The sequence below is a fragment of the Cetorhinus maximus genome, chromosome 9 (genome assembly GCF_964194155.1).
Source record: "Cetorhinus maximus chromosome 9, sCetMax3.hap1.1, whole genome shotgun sequence".
Taxonomy (NCBI): domain Eukaryota; kingdom Metazoa; phylum Chordata; class Chondrichthyes; order Lamniformes; family Cetorhinidae; genus Cetorhinus; species Cetorhinus maximus.
Genome location: NC_135887.1, coordinates 46,906,054 through 46,926,603, shown reverse-complemented (window position 1 = coordinate 46,926,603; position 20,550 = coordinate 46,906,054). Strand labels below are relative to the sequence as shown.

Here is a 20,550-nt window from a genome sequence, read left to right as displayed (position 1 = left end):
TTTGGCTTGGTGCACATGCACCTGTCTGGTAGCTTTCTTTGGTTTAAAGTATTCTTTTATTTATTTCCTTTGTTCCTGGCTGAATATAAAAAATATACCAATAGTAAATTTCCTGTAGCATGCTCCCAATTTACCAGTTCTTCTGACATCTCCGGGACAATGGTGGGAGATTTCATGGGGAAATAAATAAACTCGCATTACTGTGAGGCACTCATCTAATGCACAGTATTTATAAATATCAGCAAAGGGTTGCTTTTTTGTGTTCAATGAGGAATATATCTGTTCCAGAACTTGCTTCGCCTTTGCTTCAGTTCACCTATTAGTGAGTCTGTTACATAATTTTTAGTCTTAAGTTATTGCCTGATGTACTGCTTTCCAGGTCATAACTAAGTTCCTGAAATTTCACATAAGATACAAAGTGATGCAAGTTTCATACTTTCCCTCACTACGTTAGCTGATATTGAGCATGTGAAGGCTCATAGGGAGGGAGGGCTTGTTTATAAGAGTTTTTGGTTCTACAGAGAAGGACAAACTGGAGAACAGTTAATCTAAAATTTAAACAAACCTCTGCAGTACTCATCAGTTCTCATGAAAGTTCACCCCCGTGAAGTGTTAACCCTGATTCTGTCCACAGATGCTGCCTGATCTGCTGAGTATTTCCAGCATTTTCTGTTTTTTATTTCAGATTTCCAGCATCTGCCATATTTTGCAATAGTTAATCTAATGTCAGTTGTGGGCGAATGTTTAGAATCTGTTTAATTAGATAAAGTGCTGCTAGAATAGATTTATCGAAAGGAAGTCATGTTTAACAAATTTAATGGACTTCTTTGAATAATTGATTGGATAGATAAAGGAAAGTAGCAGGTATAGTGTGTTTGGAGTTTCAATTGTTTGAAAAGGTGTCTCAAGAAACTCTAGGAAAATTTAGGCTTGTAGTATCAAAGGGGTTATGGCAGCATGACTGTTTAATAGACAGCAAAGTGACTTGGGCGAAATGAATGTTGCTTAGACCAGACAAGAGTTGGTAGCAGTGAACTGCAGGAGTTAGTGCTGTGCCCATTTTGTAATCAATATATGTTGATGGTTTGGACTTGAGTACAAGGAAAGTTATCTCCTAATTTGCTGGTGACAGAAAAGTAGGAAGGTTAACAAATGTTAAGTGTGGTTGTGAAAAGCTTGGAATAACATATGGAATGGTCAAATGGGTGTAGGTTGCAATTTAATACGGATGTGTGATGTAATGTATTATTTTGAGATTAAAAACAAGGAATGAGAGTATAAAATTAATAGATACTGAAGGGTATGGATAAACCGAGCAACAGGAGTTCAGGTACCAAATTCTAAAAGTGCAAGTGTGGGTAGATAAAACGATTAAAAACAACGTTAAAAAATTGTGCGTTTTACAAGTCTGGACAGAGTACAAGAGTAAACAATTAATGATGAATCTATAATAAACTTGGGATAAGGATAAAATTAGAACACCATCTAATTTTGGAATAAGGGGATTTTAGGATTGGAAATCTAGAAATGAGAGTTTCCAAATACCCTGCAGAAATTAACCGCAGGAGATCTTTCTAAAAGTCTTTCAGTGAGCTTTCCTGTTGGGAGCCAACAAGATTGCCAGGTAGGAAAACACCAGGGGAATGGATGGAAGGTAATTATGTGGAGGTGTGCGGATGGGCAGGGTGACATCAGATATTGTGTGCAGGGGAGGAATCTGCCAATCACATGAGGTAAGCTTGTTTAGCCTGGGGAACATTTCTACCTACCTCATTTAAACCTCAGTGTGGGTGGGTTCGGGTCAGATTTGAAAATCTTAAATTTATTTTCTCATCTGTCTGCAACCCACCCATATGTTAAAACTCCCCCCATAAAGTGTATACAGTTAAGATTCTTCACTCTTTCGTAGGATGTGGGCATTGCTAGCAAGGCCAGCATTTGTTGCACATCCCTAATCGCCCTTGAACCAGTCCTTTGCAGAGGCCATCTCTGACACTTCCCTTCCTTGACCTCTCTGTCTCAATTTCTGGTGATAGACTGTCCACCAATATTCATTACAAGCCTACCGACTCCCACCAAACACCTCGACTACAGCTCCTCATACCCCGCTTCCTGTAAGGACTCCATCCCATTCTCTCAGTTCCTTCGCCTCCGTCGCATCTGTTCTGATGATGCCACTTTCGAAAACAGTTCCTCTGACATGTCTTCCTTCTTCCTTAGCCGAGGTTTTCCACCCACGGTGGTTGACAGGGCCTCACACCTTCCTCTCCTTCCCAGAACCATGATAGGGTCCCCCTTGTCCTCACTTATCACCCCACCATCCTCCCCATTCAAAGGATCATCTTCCGCCATTTCAGCCAACTCCAGCATGATACCACCACCTCCGGGACTCCCTGGTCCACTCCTCCATCACCCCCTACACCTCAACCCCCTCCCACGGCACCTTCCCATGCAACCGCAGAAGGTGCAACACCTGCCCCTTTACTTCCCCTCTCCTCACCGTCCAAGGGTCCAAACACTCCTTTAAAGTGAAGTAGCATTTCACTTGCACTTCCCTTAATTTAGTCTACTGCATTCGTTGCTCCCAATGCGGTTTCCTCTACATTGGGGAGACCAAACGCAGACTGGGTGACCGCTTTGCAGAACACCTTCGGTCTGTCTGCAAGCATTACCCAGACCTCCCTGTCGCTTGCCATTTTAACACTCCACCCTGCTCTCATGCCCACATGTCCGTCCTTGGCCTGCTGCATTGTTCCAGTGAAGCTCAACGCAAACTGGAGGAACAGCACCTCATCTTCCGACTAGGCACTTTACAGCCTTCTGGACTGAATATTGAGTTCAACAATTTTAGATCATGAACTCTCTCTCCTCCATCCCCACCCCCTTTCCGATCCCCATTTTTTTCCCCAATAATTTATATAGATTTTTCTTTTCCCACCTATTTCCATTATTTTTAAATGTATTTTCATCCATTGTTTTATCTCTACCTTTTAGCTTATTTCGATCCCTTCCCTTCACCCCACCCCACCCCCACTAGGGCTATCTGTACCTTGCTTGTCCTGCTTTCTACCCTTAATTGGCACCTTCCTTAGATAATATCACCACCTTCAACACCTCAGGAGAAATGTATTGGAGACACTTGAAAGTAAACGTAAGTTCCTGAGAGATGAGGAGGAAATGTTAAGGAAGATGCTAATACCAATTGGAAGTGATGGCAAAATAGAAAATACTGAGAGGTAAAGGCTTGAGACCAGATGACTGCACAAAGGCGCTTTAAAAAAAAATGGCTGAAATTGGGATTGATCTGACAGCTATAAGTTCTAAGTAAAATCAGGCATTGGAACAAAGGGACAAAGAAATACAAGATTATCTGTGTGGAGCATAAACACTGGCTGTTGGGTCAAATGACTTTGTTTCTGTGATGAAAATGCTTTGTGGTAACTTGCAACATAACACCTATATGTGATTTTTAAAAAATAGTCCAAGAAATTATAAATTGGTGATCCTGACATGTCACGTGTAAAATAGTGGGCTGACTTGAAGGCAGCCTTCCTGCTAAACCACACCCATGCCTGGAATGTACCACCCTGGCCTCGGTTTTTGTTTAAAAACCTTAAAGGTACTGTACATTGAAGAAACTGGTAATGACAACAATATTTTACAGGGAGCATCGCTGAAGAATATTGTGAAATATGTAGAAGTGTAAAGTTATTAGGATAAATTAGTATGGCTTGGGCAGGGAAAGGGAAATCATATCTGACAAACTTGTAAGATTTCTTTCAAGATGTATTGGAGTTTAAGAATAAAGGGAAGCACCATGCATATTGCTCATGTCTAGACTTCAACGTGGTTTTTAATCTCCTATCACATAGCAAGTTGTCCATAGGATAGAAAAGCATGGTATTGACGAGTTAATAAAGCGCTTCATCAATAACTCTGCAAGCAGGCAGGGCAGATATCTTGTAAGAAAATAAATTGAGCAACATAGGTAATGAACCAAAAAAACAAAATGCTTTTTAAAAAAAAACTCAGCAGGTCTGGCAGCATCTGTGGAGAGAGAAACAGAGTTAACGTTTCATGTCTGTAATGAACTGCATTTTCTGTGTTTGAACTGAGCTGATGGACCAAAATGGCCTTTTTCAGACCTATAGATTCCTATGATAAAAGCAGAAAATGCGCGAAAGACTCGAGTCAGGCAGCATTTGTAAAGAGAGAAAAACTGAGTTAATGTTTTAGGTTAATGTTTAATCAGACCTGGAAGAAGTTAAAATATTTAACAGTTGAAAACAGGCCCACAGCCAGGGAAAAGTGTGGGGGCAGGCTATTGGAAAAGAACTGAATCTGTGGTAACTTGGAGGGCAAGAGTGATTAAATGACGAAAGGATGGCGGAGCAAGGCAAAAAGGGGCAATAATGGAACATGTAAAGAAACAAAAGATATGTCCAGAGGAGGTTGTCAATGATGACAGCAGAACCATTACTGGATCCTGCTGCCTGAGGAGAGTTGGAATGGCTGTTATGTACTGAAGTTGTTGAACTTTGAAAGTTGTAAAGTGCCTAATTGAAAGATTACTTAACGGTGACAATACCACTATGCTGCCACCTCCCTCATCATTCAGTATGATCTTTCATTCATCTTAATCTCACTGTATCCTTTTCATGTTGTACTAGTGCAGCAAAAAATTCTGATTGACACAGTGTCTTTAAGGCAGATGAATGAAATTATGCATTTTAGGAAATCTTGTATGTTGGCACCCTCCCCCTCACCACTAATTAGCCATACTCTACAAAGGACCATAGGCATCTTTCTCCAATAGCTGGAGACAATTGATTATATAGCTTGAGGGACACCACTCCACAGGCTTTGGGGCAAGGTGAGGAGGCATGCCTCCATGAAGTACCACATTTGGTACAGGGATTGAACATTGATGTCATTCTGCACCACACTCTAGTCATGTAGCTAACTGACCCCACAAGTCAGCAGATAATGAAATCCGTTCTTGTGACAAATTTAATCATTAATTTGTTTTGCAGGTTTACTTGACAGGAACCATGCTTAACATCCATCCACTTGAGAACTTGAAGGTATACATCAGCAACCGTCCTCCCCTTGTGGTGTTCATGATTAGTGTCAGTGCAATGGCCATAGCTTTCCTGACATTGGGTTACTTCTTTAAAATAAAGGAAATCAAGTCTCCAGAAATGACTGAGGTATTGTTTATTGTCTTCCTTAATGGCATGGAAATGTTTTTTTAAAAAAAAATATTTGTACTGATAAAGTTCTTGATTTGTACAAGGCTGTAGATACCTTTTCATAGAGTTTTCTAAAGACTTGGTTCCAACAGCGAGCACAAGAGCGATTTTATTCTGAGATCTGTGTATGAGATGCATCCATTCAGTTTGCGGGTGGGGATAAACAGCTAAGCTTACGAACTTTGGTGTCTGCAAATCAACAAAACTGCTCTTGCACAAGTGTAGTTTGCTAAGTATACCTGCCTTCCCTTTTAGAGACAGTATTATAGTAATATTGATACATAGGGCAGAAATTTTTGCTCGGTGGACGAGCAGGCGCCTGACCCGCTTGAGCGTGAAATGACTTGTGTTGACGTCGGCCGAGTGTGTGCAGTCGTGCAATAGTTCGGTCAGCGGGTGTGCACTGTGTGCCAATAATTAAAAGGCCATTAAATAATCAATTAAAGTTTTCGCTGCCCGTCCAATCTAATGGTTGGTGGGCAGGTGAAAAGGCCAAGCGGCCTTTGCATTTTTTTGGAAACCTCATCCATGGGCGGGATAAAGCAAATAATAATAAAGTAAAAGATTTAAAATTTAATTAATAACATGTTCCTGCTCACGTGACAGAGTCACATATGACAAGCCTCTGGATTTGGACTCCCAACTCATCATGGAGAGCTAACAGATGGCAGGGGAACATCACGCAGAGCTGTTGGAAGCCCTCAGCAGAGTAGCATGCAAGTTGGGGTAGTGCACGGGGTAGAGCCACATGAGGAAACATGTTTTATTACATTTCTATTTTCTTCATTTTTATTTTTAAAAACATCTTCACCTCCCTAAGGCAGCTCCGTGCTTCAGGGAGATTATGCAGCGCTCACTCGGGCACATGCGCGAAGTTTGCGCTCAGCCCACTCACCCTCCTCTTTCCCCCCTGCACAGGCAGTGCTGCCTTTCGTTTCATGCAGGGTGGGCTTTAATTGGCCTGCCAGCATGAAATCGCGGTCCAGTGCCGATCCCCGCCAAGCCCACCTGCCAAGGGCAAAATTCTGCCCATAATATTTCAAAATATAAACAATTTTTATGCTTTTAACAAATGATTTCTAGAATCCCCCGTCTTTTACCCTCTTCCATGAGCCACATTAAACTATCATTTAACCCATTTGAGGCTATTATGTCAATAAAAGCACAAACTAAATTTGACACTTGTTCTGAAAGTTTGATATGATTGACGGTTTACTGTGGTATAGTGTAATCCAGTGATTTTTGTTCACTTCATGTGCATGTGCACAAAATTGGGTGACTGTGCTGTCAAGTTAACAACGAAATAGTCACAAATGTGAGAAAAATATTTTTAAATAGAGAAAATTTGCATTTATATAGCACCTTTCACAGCCTCAGTACATCTGAGTACTTCACAACAAATTATTTTTTGAAGTTTAGCCCCATTTGTAATGTAGGGAAATGTGGCTATCAATTTGCAAGTAGCAAAGCCTCCACAAACAAATCTGTTTCGATGATGTTTGAGGCATAAATGTTGGCTAGCGAACCATGAGAACTCCTTGTGTTTCATTCAATAGTGCTATGGGATCTTTTACATCCACTTGAGAGGGCAATGTCTGTATCCTGTCCCACACCAGGTTCTGCTCACTTGAATCCTGGTCTCCCAGTACTTCAAACGTAATTTTTTTTCGTTCTATTTAAAATTATTTGTGGAGGTCAACCCTCCCCATCTCCATAACCACCTCCTGCCCTCTGAGAACTCGGCATTCCTCCAATTCTGGTCTCTTGTCCATCATCTACTCTATTGGCAGCCGTGTCTTCAGTTGTTTAAGGCCTTGCATTCTGGTATTCCCTCCATAAACTTCTCCACATTCCAATCGTCCTTAAAACCCACCTCTGACCAAATTTTATTCATCCTCCTAAGATTCCTTCCTTTCACTCGGTGTTCATTTTTGTTTGATTACACTTCAGTGAAATGACTTGGAACATTTTACACAGTAAAGATGCTATATGAATGTTGCTATTGTGTCATGGTTCACCTTTCAGTCCTTACTTGACCACATCATGTATACTAATATGGAAGTGCAAGCTTAACTTGTTTTCCCATGGTTTCTTTCTCTCTTGAGTTACCATCTCTGTTAAAGAAGTAACCTGTAGCTCAAGGCAAGGCAAATAAAGATGTGTGGTACAAAGTTATATTATTGTTTTCTCCTGTTAGACGATGGACTATTCATTTATAATTTGATCATGCTCAAATAAAGGGGTAGGTAATTTAACATGAAATGAGCAGTGTGATAATAAAATTGACTTTTTATTTAAATAACATCAAATCTAAATCTATATTTACATTCAAAGTGTAATTCTGACAGTCATCTTCAACCACTAATATGCAGGGCCAAATAACTTCAGTTGATGCTAAGGTTGTGATTGTTATTGCAGTATATTTTAAAAGATGAACTACCGTAATTGTAATTTAAACATGTTTTTGTCTCCTGATAGGACTGGAACACTTTCCTGCTGAGGTTCAATGATCTGGACTTGTGCATATCTGAGAATGAAACTTTAAAGCACCTCATAAATGAAACCACCACCCCAGAGAGCACAGTAACAAGTGGACAAATGCGGTCTTCCACACAATCCCCTTCAGTTCTGGAAGATCCTGGACCAATAAATATTTCTGTTTCTATAACACTCACACTGGATCCTCTAAAACCTTTTGGTGGATACTCGCGCAATATTACGCACCTTAGTGCAACTATCTTTGGACATCAGATCGGACTGACAGGTAACAAAACTGAAATCAGTGGGATCACTTTCTGTATTGATGAACATTGATGCTGTATATTTATTTCTCTGGTCTTAAGATATTGGTTTGCTTTGTTTTTTTTCTTATATCCCATAGTTCAATGTTGTACCAATTAAACATTTTTGAACTAAATTTAATCTAATTCTATTTTTAAAAAAAATTTACATGACTACTTTCTCTCTCCCACTACTTATCCAGTTGTTGGGTGATTCCAGCTTTCAGACCTGTTATTGGTGTGTTTGCTGACTTAGCTTCAACGAAATGAATTTTCACAAACAAATATTACTTAATAAGATACCCAATATTTTATCAGTTACTTCTGAGATTTTAAGCAAATATGCCTTTTTAGATAAAATAGGCTCTCAGTCTCTTGGAAGCGACAATTTTGAGAAAGAGGGGAGGGATTTGTTGCGGTTGACATGTTGGCCTGGATTTTCATCCACTAGGTGGGTAGGGGGAATGCGAAAATGCCCAGCATGCCAGCCTCAGGAGAAAGTGCCTGCAAAGGAAGGATCTTCGTTGCTGTGGGCCAGGTGGGGGCTGGGGTTGGGCCAGCTGACCCGGGAAGAAGTGCAGAGGCAGCCACAGGGGTTGTGGGTGCAGATGCATGCTGTTTAAAAGGCCCGACTCGGTGTTGTGGGACTTTGTCCCAGTGAAAAAGAAGACAGGCACTCCAGCCCTCTCACTCCCTTCACCCTTCCAACACTACCCTTGTTTCACCCATGCTGCCTCATGTCCCCCACCCACTCCCTATGTTCCTGCATGCATAATGAGGCTTTGCTGAGAGCCCAGACAGCTATTACGATGTGAGAACGCAGGGACCCTGAGGAAACATGGTTTGACAGCTCAGGCTCTCTGATCTCTCCGGTCAATTTCACAATGTTTGTTGACACAAGTTAAGTAGTTTCAAGTGTTTGTGGTTTTTGAAACTTCAAAGGGTCTGGATGATTGACATTTTTATTAGCTTGGTCCAGACTTTTATTCAAGCAAAGGAGAAAGTTATCAATGGATTACATTTTTTCAAAGCTTTTTTTTACATATACAACTATACACTATGGTGTTCATTGGCTTTAGAAGGTGTACAATGGACCTATGGACATAGAAGTGCCAGAGCTCAGAATAGGGGGCATGAAGAAATATAGTGTGGAAGGGCAGAGTTTGGCATAGTGGGAGGAGGGGTCTGAGGGGGTGGGTGGAAGGGCAGAGTTTGGCATAGGGAGCATGAGAAGATATAGGGTGTGGGTGGTAGGGCAGAGCTTGACATAGGAGGCCTGAGGGGGTGGGTGGCATGGGGGCAAGACGGGGACCGTTTTGAACTTCCTTTTAAGAGGTCAGCTCTTACAGACTTGGGTTCACTGCTCCTCTAAGGAGCTCTTTTAAAAACCTGGGCAGACTCCATGAAACTTGTGGTGGAGTTGGACATGCATATCTTTGAATGGAGCTGGCCAGGTTGGGAGTGCTGCATGCGGGCTTCTGACAGGAACCAGCCGCACCCTTTAAACACACTCCTGAAAATTAGCCTGCGAATGGGGTGGGAAATCCTGGAATCAGAACCCACCCGTCATTTTTAAAGGGCTCCTGAGTCAAGCTGATTTGGTGAAAATCCAGGATGTCATCTCCAGTTGGGTTTGGATCATTTGGAAATGAACAAACTGGGGATTATCTTTATGAACATTTCCCATGAGAAAATAAATACTCACTTATGACTTTTATGAAGCTAGAAGTCAGTAAATTTTGAAATTGCATTTTCTTTCCAAGTTCAAGATACCGACATAGAAGAAGAAAGGTGGAGTCGTGCTGCACCATGTCTGACCCTTCTTCATATTGAACAACCTGCATTTGCCATAACTGTTTAACCTTCCATCCATGTTGCTACATTCCCTCTTAAAGATATTTTAAAGAAGTTTCTTGCTGGACATCTTATCGAAAGTCCTTCTCAAAATCCGTGCGCATAACCAATGACCACGCATTTAAATAATTCTCCTGTACCCTCCAAGAAAAAAATTAAGAGGCCACATTGTACACACTGCCTGCTATTTTACTTTTCTCTACAAAATTAACTGAATAAATAACTTTGTATTGACCTTAAATTGTCAGTTACTGTGGCTTCATATTATGAAGATTGCCAAATGGGTGATGAAAGCAGTGCCACATGCATGCAACGTGTAATATTAGTGGCTTAAGTGTTTTCTACATTATGCTATATAAATGCAAATTATTGTGATTTGCTTCAGATTAGCTTTACAGTTTACATTGGTCAAATATGTCACAATTGCGTTATCAGGACTTTAAAGATAAAACACACGATAGATATAAAGTTTTTATGTTAAAAGGCTGACTACGAGTGAGCGACGGCTAATCCTGGAGGCGGAAGTACTTAATATCTTGCTTTTGGCTGTGTTGCATTCTATTTGCTACCAATATGTTTCTGCCTTTGCACTTTAAATATACCTTGTTTGATGTTTTAAGTGATTTCAGAATTTTAGTCATTTAATTCTTGCTACAGTGTTGCGGTCAGGTGAGAAGGGGTAGAATGGGTCTCCCTTTCCAACTCGTTTGACTGCAACAAGTTTTTGGAAAAAAAATGCTTGCCAATTTAGTGCAGTGACTGTAAAAGACACACATGTTTCCTTGTAAGCCTCTTTAAAAAAAAAGAGAGGATAGTATTTATTGTACTTAATACCCAATCAAAATAAAAGTGCTCCGACTCTCCTACACGTATATTAGAGTTCTTGCGCACACACGCACGAACACAAGTTAAAAGTGGGAGGATAGATTAAGCAGTTTTTTTTTTAAAGTCCAAGAAATGTCAGTCCTGTATGGTTTTGGTAGATTGATGCCTTGATGGTTTCAGACTGGGCCCAGTGGTCTTTCCAAATTCTGCAACAGGATGATTTAAAGATGTTGATGGATGGTTTCTATTGGGTCTCCTGGAGTCAGGAGCAACTAGGTGGATTTTATATCTTACTCGTGGTGGAGAGCTGGTCAAACAATAGGCAGGGTTCGAGCTTGCAGTATGGGTGGGGAGAGAGAGCGCTCACTTGGGGCCACCTTCTTCAGCATCTCTCCTCCTGTTCTGTGTCTTGGAGCAAAGCTGTTTCTTTAAACACAAAAGAGGGTTAGTTGACACATTACATGATCCCCTATCTCCAACCAACCAGTTAACCAAACATGGTTATAGCAAGTTGATTCTAGGTCCATGGTTTGGACATGATTAGATTATGGCCGGATGAGCTCCTTTCTGAGTGAAAGTCCATTATCCAAACTGTGTCTAATGGCTTGATCCATACCCGGTTGAATACACAGGTGACTGTATGTTTTGTGAATGGTCAGGAAATGGGGTCATTCACGTTCCTCTAAGGTGATTGTCTTAAATGGGTTCTTCTAGACCTGCTGACTCCATTTTAATGGTTTTGGGATTTGTGAGGTACTGTTATGCAAATGTTTGGCCATCTTAGAAGGTGCTGTTTTAAGCCACCGAAATGTTACTGTTCTGTCTTTTAAAATTCAACCAGTAGTTTTAGCCCAATAAATAAATGGCCATTTTCTATATATGGCTTTATAATATATAATTATAATATATAAACATGGCTTTACAACAATAGCCTTTCTCTGTGAATGTCCTCTGAGATTCCTTAATTGTGAGTTGGATTATAAAGCAATATGTGTTACTGAAAAGTTTGTTCAGTCAAATTTGATTGTCAAACCCACTTATTTCTTGTACCTTTTATTAGTTGTGTACTTTAGAAGTCCAACATTAATGTTTACCACAAAAGTAACTTCATTGGACAGTTTTTACTTGGCTTTCATGTCCATTTTTAACAATCAAGTTTTCTAAATACTGGATACCTCTATGGGAATATATATCTTTTAGTTCTAATTGTGAGGTTATAATTGGGTTGTTTTGTTGACTTTTGCACTCAGTACAATCTCACCCCTGGAAATAACTGCTACCTGGAGGCTTTTACTGTTATTTGCACCCTTCTTTAATGGTGGTGGTTTAAAAAAAATGTTTTCTGGTTGTTTTGTAGGACATGAAGCACATGAAGAAATGAATATTACATTTACGCTACCAACTTCCTGGAATTCTGATGAGTGTGTACTCCATGGCCGTTGTGAGCAGATGGTTTACTCAACGTGCATGACCGTCACAGCCACAACTAATGTTTTTCCTGTCACAGTGTGAGTATTATACCGGAACTGGTAGGGTTTTTCAAACGAATGTGCAGAGAATCCTTAATTTCTAATCTGTCTGTAGTTTTTGAACCAGGAATCAACAAAGCATGCTATTGAATAAAATGTTGTGCAGAATGAATTTGAGAGAACTTGCACTAAGAGCTAATGTAGATGCTATAGTCAAGTTCATTCGGTACTGGCTCTGAACTACACAAATGAATTTGTCTGTGTTTGATACCAGCGATTTGACAAGCAGGAGTTCAAACTCTCTCTCAGATAATGGTGTTGTCCATAATTTGTACTTCCTCGCACGAAGGATAGCTATGGTTACTATTGTTTGTTAAGCCATGATATCTGGAATGTCCAGTTTTTCTGAATTGCCGATCTTGCTGAGATAGGCTTGGGACCTGCCTTCTTGCCCTGCCCCCGGGAGTGGACGGCAATGGCAAACCCCTACTGACAAAAACCCCGCCAAGAAAACGGCTCGGGGCGAAGCATCAACAGACAATGAATCAAGAACCTGCCTTCAGGCAGAGCACACATGGCATAACACCTTTTCTAAAAGATTGAAACTATTGCCTTTATTTTTTTTTTGTAGCAGTCCTAATAGTCTTCGAGGAGGGAGGCATTGTGAGAGGGTTTTGTCTTTCAAAGCAGATTTAAAATTTTAAGTAAAATGAAAATTATTTTTTTTTACAGCCAGCCACCACATTGCATCCCTGAAACGTACAGTAACGCTACCATCTGGTATAAAATTTTCACCACAGCTAGAGATGCAAATACAAAATATTTGCAGGACTACAACCCGTTTTGGTGTTATAAAGGAGCAATTGGGAAAGTCTATCATGCACTCAATCCTAAACTAACTGTCATTGTGCCAGATGTAAGTAATGCATCAACTTGCTATATACATGTAAAATACAAACCTTAACTTGATGTTTCATAGTTCTTATTTTTCTTCTCTCTTTAGGGCTCCCATGCCAAGCTGTCAACACATTAACATTGCCTAAAGTTATACATTGCTTTGATTTGCACATTAAGAATGAAAGTTAATGCATTTTATTGGTTTATCTTAATGTGTTCACTAAGTTTATTTGGTTTAATATAATCTGTCCATTGTCCAACCATATTAGTATGGGCCAAGAACCAATCGGTAGGGTGGAAATTTGGTGATCCAGATTTATGGTAGGATATTTCTGTTCTGAACGCTACCCAATCAAAGCTCATTATTTTGTAAAGGACTCTCAACCCTCATTCTTTTTGCCTCTGCAGACATTGCTACTTGTATTTGATATATAGTGTTGGTAATGCTGTTGGGTCTGTTCTCTGTGGTGTTGCTCGGTATAAAATTACCCAAATCATGTTATCTCTTCTTTGCATGTCCCATGGTCCATTCATGCAAACTTATTGCACAGTGAAAGGGTGAAATCCCAGCACCCTGCAATATTAATCTGAAGCACTAAAGTACAAATCAGATTTTTTTTATGGTACAGAAGCAAAATACTGCTGTTGCTGGCAGTCTGAAACAAAAACTAAAAATGCTGAAAATACTCAACTGATCAGGCAACACCTGTAGAGGGAGAAATATAGAGTTAGTGTTTCAGATCGATGATTGATTGTTCATCAGAACCTTATTTTTTTATGGTCCTGCCTTCGTGATACCAAGCCCTTCACTACAGAGAAAGAGATCTCTAAGCATCTGAATGCCAGTAACCTTTTGATCTAGTTGTAGTCGTTTGCTCGTACAGAACTTGAGTATTGCTGAATAAAGAGACATGCTATGAAAGCTTTTCGTCTTGTACTCATCAGGATACTTGCAACAGTTTACCAACTGTAATGGGAACAACAGTTTAAACTGCATGAGAAGAGGGTGCTGATTGGTTGGCAGATGGATTCTGGTGGAGGCGCTGCTGGAGAGAATGCAGCATTCTCCATCACTTTCTTCTCATGCAGTATAAATTATTGTTTCCCTGTTACAGTTGGTAAATTCTTGCACGCATCCTGTGTGAAGATGGATGTTATTATGTTAATATTTTGGGAATATGGTGGTATTCTGTAAAGATATATGTGTGTGTGCCAATGGTTAATTAAACTGAGGGAAGGTTAGTAAAGACTGTGGGAACTGGGAGATGAAAGGTAAAAATGTTAAATGCATGCATTTGTAATGAGAGGAGGAAGTGAAGTTGAATGTATGAGTGTATAAATTGGGTTTTAAAATTTCCATTAGGTGATAGGTAGGGACTTGACTTTACAGCTGTTAAATTTCAAAGGGAGTTTAGAAGTGACAAGGGACTTTTACAACTTACAACGGTGTCATAAGTAAACAAGGGAAGGTTATTAAAGTGGAGGTAATTTTTTATATTTTGGAAAAGTTGAATTCAAAGAGGTGCTTAGGACAATGGAATAAGATGAAAGGGGAAAAGGATATTTAAGGAAATATGTTATGCTGAGTTGTGTGGATGTGTGGAAGAGATGTCCTGAGACCAGGACTGTACTAGGAGGAAGGTATGAAAGTTGTCAATTTGAAGCAGCCATTGAGTTTTCAAGCCAGATAATTATTTGTTTTCAGAAAGCAGTCTGTTTCTGAACCTTTCTTTTGGATTTCCATAGCAGAGTGGAAGAATGTGAGAAGTTGTGTGGTATACCTTTTATTAAAGTGACAGAAGCTTTGCTTTGGGTAATGTTACTGGATTTTTATGGTTAAAAATGTATTAGGGAGCTATTGCCAAGTAGCTTGCTTGTGTGTTCTGACCAAGTGCGGGTTTTTTTTTGGGGGAATGTTTTATTAGACTGTTAATTGTATAGCTTTAATCTTGTGTGCTTAAGGTTTTTTTTCTTCTTGTTTAATAAATCTTTTAACCTTAAAACCCATAAGTGTTATTGGGATTCTATGCTTCTGGGATCAGTTCTTCCCTCATTTTTAAAATACAAAAAAATAATGATCTGACAAGATTCCTTCTGGCGTTTGGCTTGCTCAGCAAATAACATCGGTTGTGGTCATAACACCTGATGAGTGCAAGATGAAAAGCTTTGAAAGCATGTCTTTTTTTCAGCAATACTCGTGACCTAGCTGTGTAAATTTGCAGCAGCTCACACTTCCAGTGGCTAGAACATACTTTTGTATCATTATCCCTAAAAACCTCTGGTCAAGTTAGGTGGGCTTTGATTGGTGTGCATCAATTTCAATGTCTTACTGGCAGTAGAATAAACTAGCTCTGATGTGAAAAAAGATTAGCAGCATAAAGCAAACCCCAAAAATCATCTATGAATACGTCAATAATAAGAGGGTAGCCTTTGAAGGTCGCAGAAGTTGAGAGCTGTTTTTTTTTAAAAAAAGCACATGGAATCCTTGTCTTTATAAATGGGAGCATAGAATACAAAAGCAAGGAAGTGACACTAAACCTTTTTAAAATACTCGGTAGGACCCAGCTGAAGTATTGTGTTCAATTCCAGCCACCACACTTTAGAAAGGATGCCAAGGCCTCAGAGAGGCCCTCCTGGAGAGATTTACAGGGATGAAGGACTTCAGGTAATTGGAGAAACTGGAGTAATTGGGGTTGCTCTCCTGAGAGCAGAGAAGGTTAAGAGGAGATTAGAAAGAAAGTTCAAAATCATGAAGGGTTTTGATGGAGTACTAGATAAGGAGAAACTGTTTCTGGTCACAGGTCAGAAGCCGGAGGGAGCAGATTTAAGATGATTGACAAAGAACCGGAAGCAACATGAAACCATTTTGTTTTTGCAGCACACTGTTGTGATTTGGATTGCACTACCTAATAGGGTGAGGAAACAGATTCAGTGGTAACTTTCAAAAAAGAATTGAAGAATTACCAAAGTGTAAACATTAATTTGGCGATGGGGAAAAAGCAGGGGAGTGAGACTAATTGGATAGGTCCAGCAAAGAGCTGGCACAGGCCCAAAGGCCAAATGTGCTGTATCATTCTATGATTCTTTATTGTGTAAACAGTGGTTAAGTCTTTGAACTGATTACCCAACTGAGGAGGATTGTATAAATTTAAGGGAAGATAGAAATGGTAAAGTATGTAAAATGAAGAATACAGGCGTGTGATATATTTTTTTCTATTTAACCTACTTTGATTTTGTATCAGTGCAAAATTATTACATCAAGAATCTATTTTATTCACAGGATGATCGTTCACTCATTAATTTACATTTGATGCATACCAGTTATTTCTTGTTCGTCATGGTGATTACAATATTCTGCTATGCGGTTATCAAAGGACGACCAGGGAAAGTACGACAAAACAATAGTGAATTCTGTCCAGAAAAGGTAACTCCTTCTTTTTCTGTGACTCAGCCCGATTTAAAGAAAAATTATACTCTGATCGTGATGCCTGTTAAATACAGACACTAACACAGTACATAATTGTGAGTATTAAATCATTCTCATTTTCCTAATCTAAAATGGTGTGTCGGATCATTGCTATTGTCTAGAATTTAGTTTTCAACATTAAATGTTGATGGATGTATTTAGCAGATTTCTAAATTAGCGCTTATATTTAAATTCTCAACACTAAAAATTCTAACAAAATATCACGTGTATTTCATGTTTGTGTATGTATAAATTGTCTGCTACATATGATTGTTGAACACTAGATGCCCCTAGAATTTTATTTTAATTTTAATATTGGTAAACTTCCACTAGAAATGTTACCTTGAGTATTATTTAACTGTTTTGGCGCTGCAGCAGTTGGTTACCAAATTTGTATGTGAATCCAAAACTCTGCTTTTCCCAACCAGGAATCGGTGTAACTATAAACCTGGTCTGATTACATTATAATGGCTTTATTAACTCTTAGAGTGAACAAACTAGACAAATAAACAGGCCTCATTATTGGTTGCTGCTAACTTAGTTTACTAATTAAGTTTACTAATTCATTTTAGGTTTTTTTATCATTGCATACTATGTTTTTTTTCTCTCTTTTTCAGGTTGCACTATCAGAGGCATAAATCAGCTTCATTACTGAAAGTGGACAGGTTTTAGCATTTGCACGTTGAGCCCAAAATAATGGGCATTGACGCTTTGAATGCAGTGCCTGCAAAGTTGGTTTATTCCAACCAAAGACATTTTAAGTGCCTGTATTTACTTTGTACATATTTGTAAGGATATATCCAAAACAAGTCCATCAATGCACTTGTGCCACATGCTAACAGCGTTTTTTTTTAAAAAAATGAAAGACAAAAAAGATTGCACCAGCCTGGGTGTATAGAAACGAGGTTCATGAAGATTAACCATGCATTCAGAGGCATTTTTTTCTGTTGAAGCTTTTTGAATTCTTTTGAAGCTTTGTTGAGTTGCAAGAAAACTTTAAAAACAGTAATGTATCAAATATGTAAATAATGTGTTGGAAATATGTGCTATAGTGGTATATGCTGCATTTCTGACACCAATGGTCTGTTAAGTATTTGGAGTTGATGTGTATATGTAGTTCACAATTATCTCTTGTTAATGCTTGACAGAAAAGGCATTAAACCTTGTGGAACTTTGAAGAAGACATGTATATTATAGTGCATTTCAATACTGCTTAAGCTTGCAGGATATGGATATGGAATTCATTGTGTAATTTACACTACTGCTGTCCCACATAATTGCTTGCTTAGAACTGCCAGTGTTGGCTGTATTATGTGTATGGCTTGCTGGAATACTGTGCACCATTTCTTTTTGTCTTTACTGTCCTCCACCCGCCTGCAACCACCCCCGCAACCCCACCCCCACACTCCCTCAGTCAAGCTGTGTATTTGCATGTTTAGTGTCGTCTGCAAACTGATCCACAAAATTGCCTTAATTACCTTGATCTTTCTATTGGTTTTTTTTGTCATTTCCTATTTGTAAACCTTTGCAAAATTATTGAAATAATTTCCCTCCATACAGCTTATTTTGTTGAATTCACGTTGCTTATAATGTTGGTCGGGGTTCGGTTAGCTCAGTTGGCTGGACGGCTGGTTTGTGATGCAGAGTGACGCCAACAGGGGGGGTTCAATTCCTCTACTGGCTGAGGTAATCTGTGAAGGCCCCACCTTCTCAATCTCGCCCGAGGTGTGGTGACCCTCAGGTTAAACTCGTCACCAGCCGTCTCTCTCTAATGAGAGAGCAGCCTATGGTCCTCTGGGACTACAGCGACTTTCACTATAATGTTGGTAGTGATTGTAAACAGGAAGGAACTCCAAGCTGTCACAAAGAGCTTCAAATGATGAGTTTCAGCACTTTGCACCCCAAAGAGTAAAGTAGCCAATTTGATCTTAATGACATGGTGTTGCTTTGGTACACGTTAAATATTAATTCAAAAGAATTTGGGAAATTGGTCTCCAAGGTCTCAAATTTCAAAAAAAATGTTGTATCACTTTTTTGGGTTTCTGTAGAATAATAGATCTTTTAATCTGAATTATTTGATCCTTTCCCAGTTCATTCGGTAACTTTTGAAATGAGCCTTAGTTATTTGCTGGACTGAACCATATCCACACGGAACTTTTGTCCATATGCTGGTAACTATGGATCCAGACAGTGGTGAAAAGCAGTGAAGAATGTGAAAAAATCATAAGTTTTGTGTACTTTTGGATATAACTTTTTATTTCCCCAAGAGCTTTCTTTTAATATCTGCACGACACAACTTACAATTTCTGAGGTTGGCTCAGTTTGGAAAATGCAAACATTTGGTTTTTGGCACACAGACTTTCATTTAAGTATATGATTGGTTGTATGGGTGCTCAAGTATGCTGAGATCAAATTGTTTACAGCCTGAAGTTAACTGATTTTTCAAATTTTTTCCTTATTCCATTAAGAAGCCCTCTCAGCACTGCATGTAAAATATGCGGGCGCAAATTAGGCTGAATTCAAAATCAAGTACATTTAAGCCTCCCAGCCCTGATTAGAATTGCAACTTGTTATAGTTTCTGGCTGGTATGTTAAATATTCCATGGCGTACATATTTGCACATCTGTGGAGGTTACTTATTCTCCACTCCCTTCTGATTTGAATGTGGAGATGTGTTGATTCAAAGCTATTGCATAAACTAAGATTGCCTATGTAAATGTGATTTTTAACAGTAGTCATGTTGCCTCAAATCTCAGTTCATTGGCAAAGCGCCTGAGCACTAGTTAGAATGCCCCATAGTTTGTTTAGGAAGGGAAAACTTTGTGACTTGTGTTGCTTGTCGTCTTGTTGCATGATTGTAATCATAGCACATTATTTTATGACAATCTCTGATTTCTGGAGTTTCTGTGCTTTTTGGTAAAATTTGCATATGCTTTTGCTGAATAAAAGGATCCAATGATTAAAAGTGTTATATTTGCCCTAATTGGAATTATATTAGTGAACTGTGTTGAACAACCTCTGGATCTGTCTGTATGTCATTGCTTTGGGATATAACAATGTAATATATTTGCACTTATTAATGACAATTAAAGTGAGTACATTTTGGAACACTGCATTCATAAATATGACACATTATACATCGTGTTAAAAATTCAGGAGTACTGCTTAAAGAAAAAAGCCTTGAATGGTTGCCACATTTAATGTATAAAAGTGGCACAATATAACTTCATAATTAAATCAATTTTGAAATTTCAGCAACCAGCAGAACACTCCTTTTGGTAATGTTGTCTTAAATGCAAATTTCGTTACTTATTTCCACATTGGACTTTGCAAAACAACCTTGACCTCCTGAACATTGAGACTTGATTTGTCCTGTTGATTGACATCAGTACTAGTTTAATAACCAATGTATTAATAGACACAGCTGTCCAGTATTTGATCAGCGTAACACTTCATTGAAAAACTCAAAAAAAAAAGGTTAAAATTTCAAAAAATAGTCAATCTGGCCCCAACCCATCTCCACCATGTGGAGATGGGTTGGTTTATGGGTGACTGAACTGCTTTCCAGAGACAGCAATCATTTAAATGTTTTACTGAGCTAGTATGGCTCAAATGTTGCACAGTGCTGGCCAACTGGGTTCCCTGGGCCTCTGAAAACCAGGCAGCTGACGGGAGCTGAGAATGGCTGGATGGAACTGATAAGTGATTTTCCGGCAGTGCTTGTGGGCCAAGAACAGTAGTAGTGTTTCTCCCCCTCTCCAGCCCCCAAGCTCCCAGCAGGTTGACCTTCTATGCCTGCAATCAAGCTCCATCGCCTAAGTTTGATCCCTGACATCTGACTCGCTTGACTCTGCCATCCCAACTCAGCTAGCCCCACCCTCCATTCCTGATGAATCTTGTCCGAATGGCATCCCTCACCAACCACCGACCCCCTCCACTCCCCACATCCGATACATCTCAGCTCTTCTCCCTAACTGCTTACCCGCTCAATAACCAACCAACCTGTC

At 39.4% G+C, this 20,550-nt stretch overlaps 1 protein-coding gene across 3 annotated transcripts in view; it reads left to right on the top strand.

The window, feature by feature from the left end:
- Positions 1-19,651, top strand: part of tmem248 (transmembrane protein 248) — a 31,679-nt gene extending 12,028 nt beyond the window's left edge. For 2 of the 3 annotated variants that reach the window (XM_078548641.1, XM_078548642.1), the window contains 6 exons: positions 5,034-5,210; positions 7,731-8,016; positions 12,069-12,219; positions 12,913-13,096; positions 16,358-16,599; positions 17,161-19,651. In XM_078548641.1, the coding sequence (XP_078404767.1) occupies positions 5,052-5,210; positions 7,731-8,016; positions 12,069-12,219; positions 12,913-13,096; positions 16,358-16,585 (1,008 nt within the window). In that variant the 5' untranslated portion in view covers positions 5,034-5,051 and the 3' untranslated portion in view covers positions 16,586-16,599; positions 17,161-19,651. Of the gene's footprint in view, positions 1-5,033; positions 5,211-7,730; positions 8,017-12,068; positions 12,220-12,912; positions 13,097-16,357; positions 16,600-17,160 lie in introns of those variants that run through there. The other variant, XM_078548643.1, reaches the window with a different exon arrangement.
- The last annotated feature ends 899 nt before the right edge of the window (positions 19,652-20,550 follow it).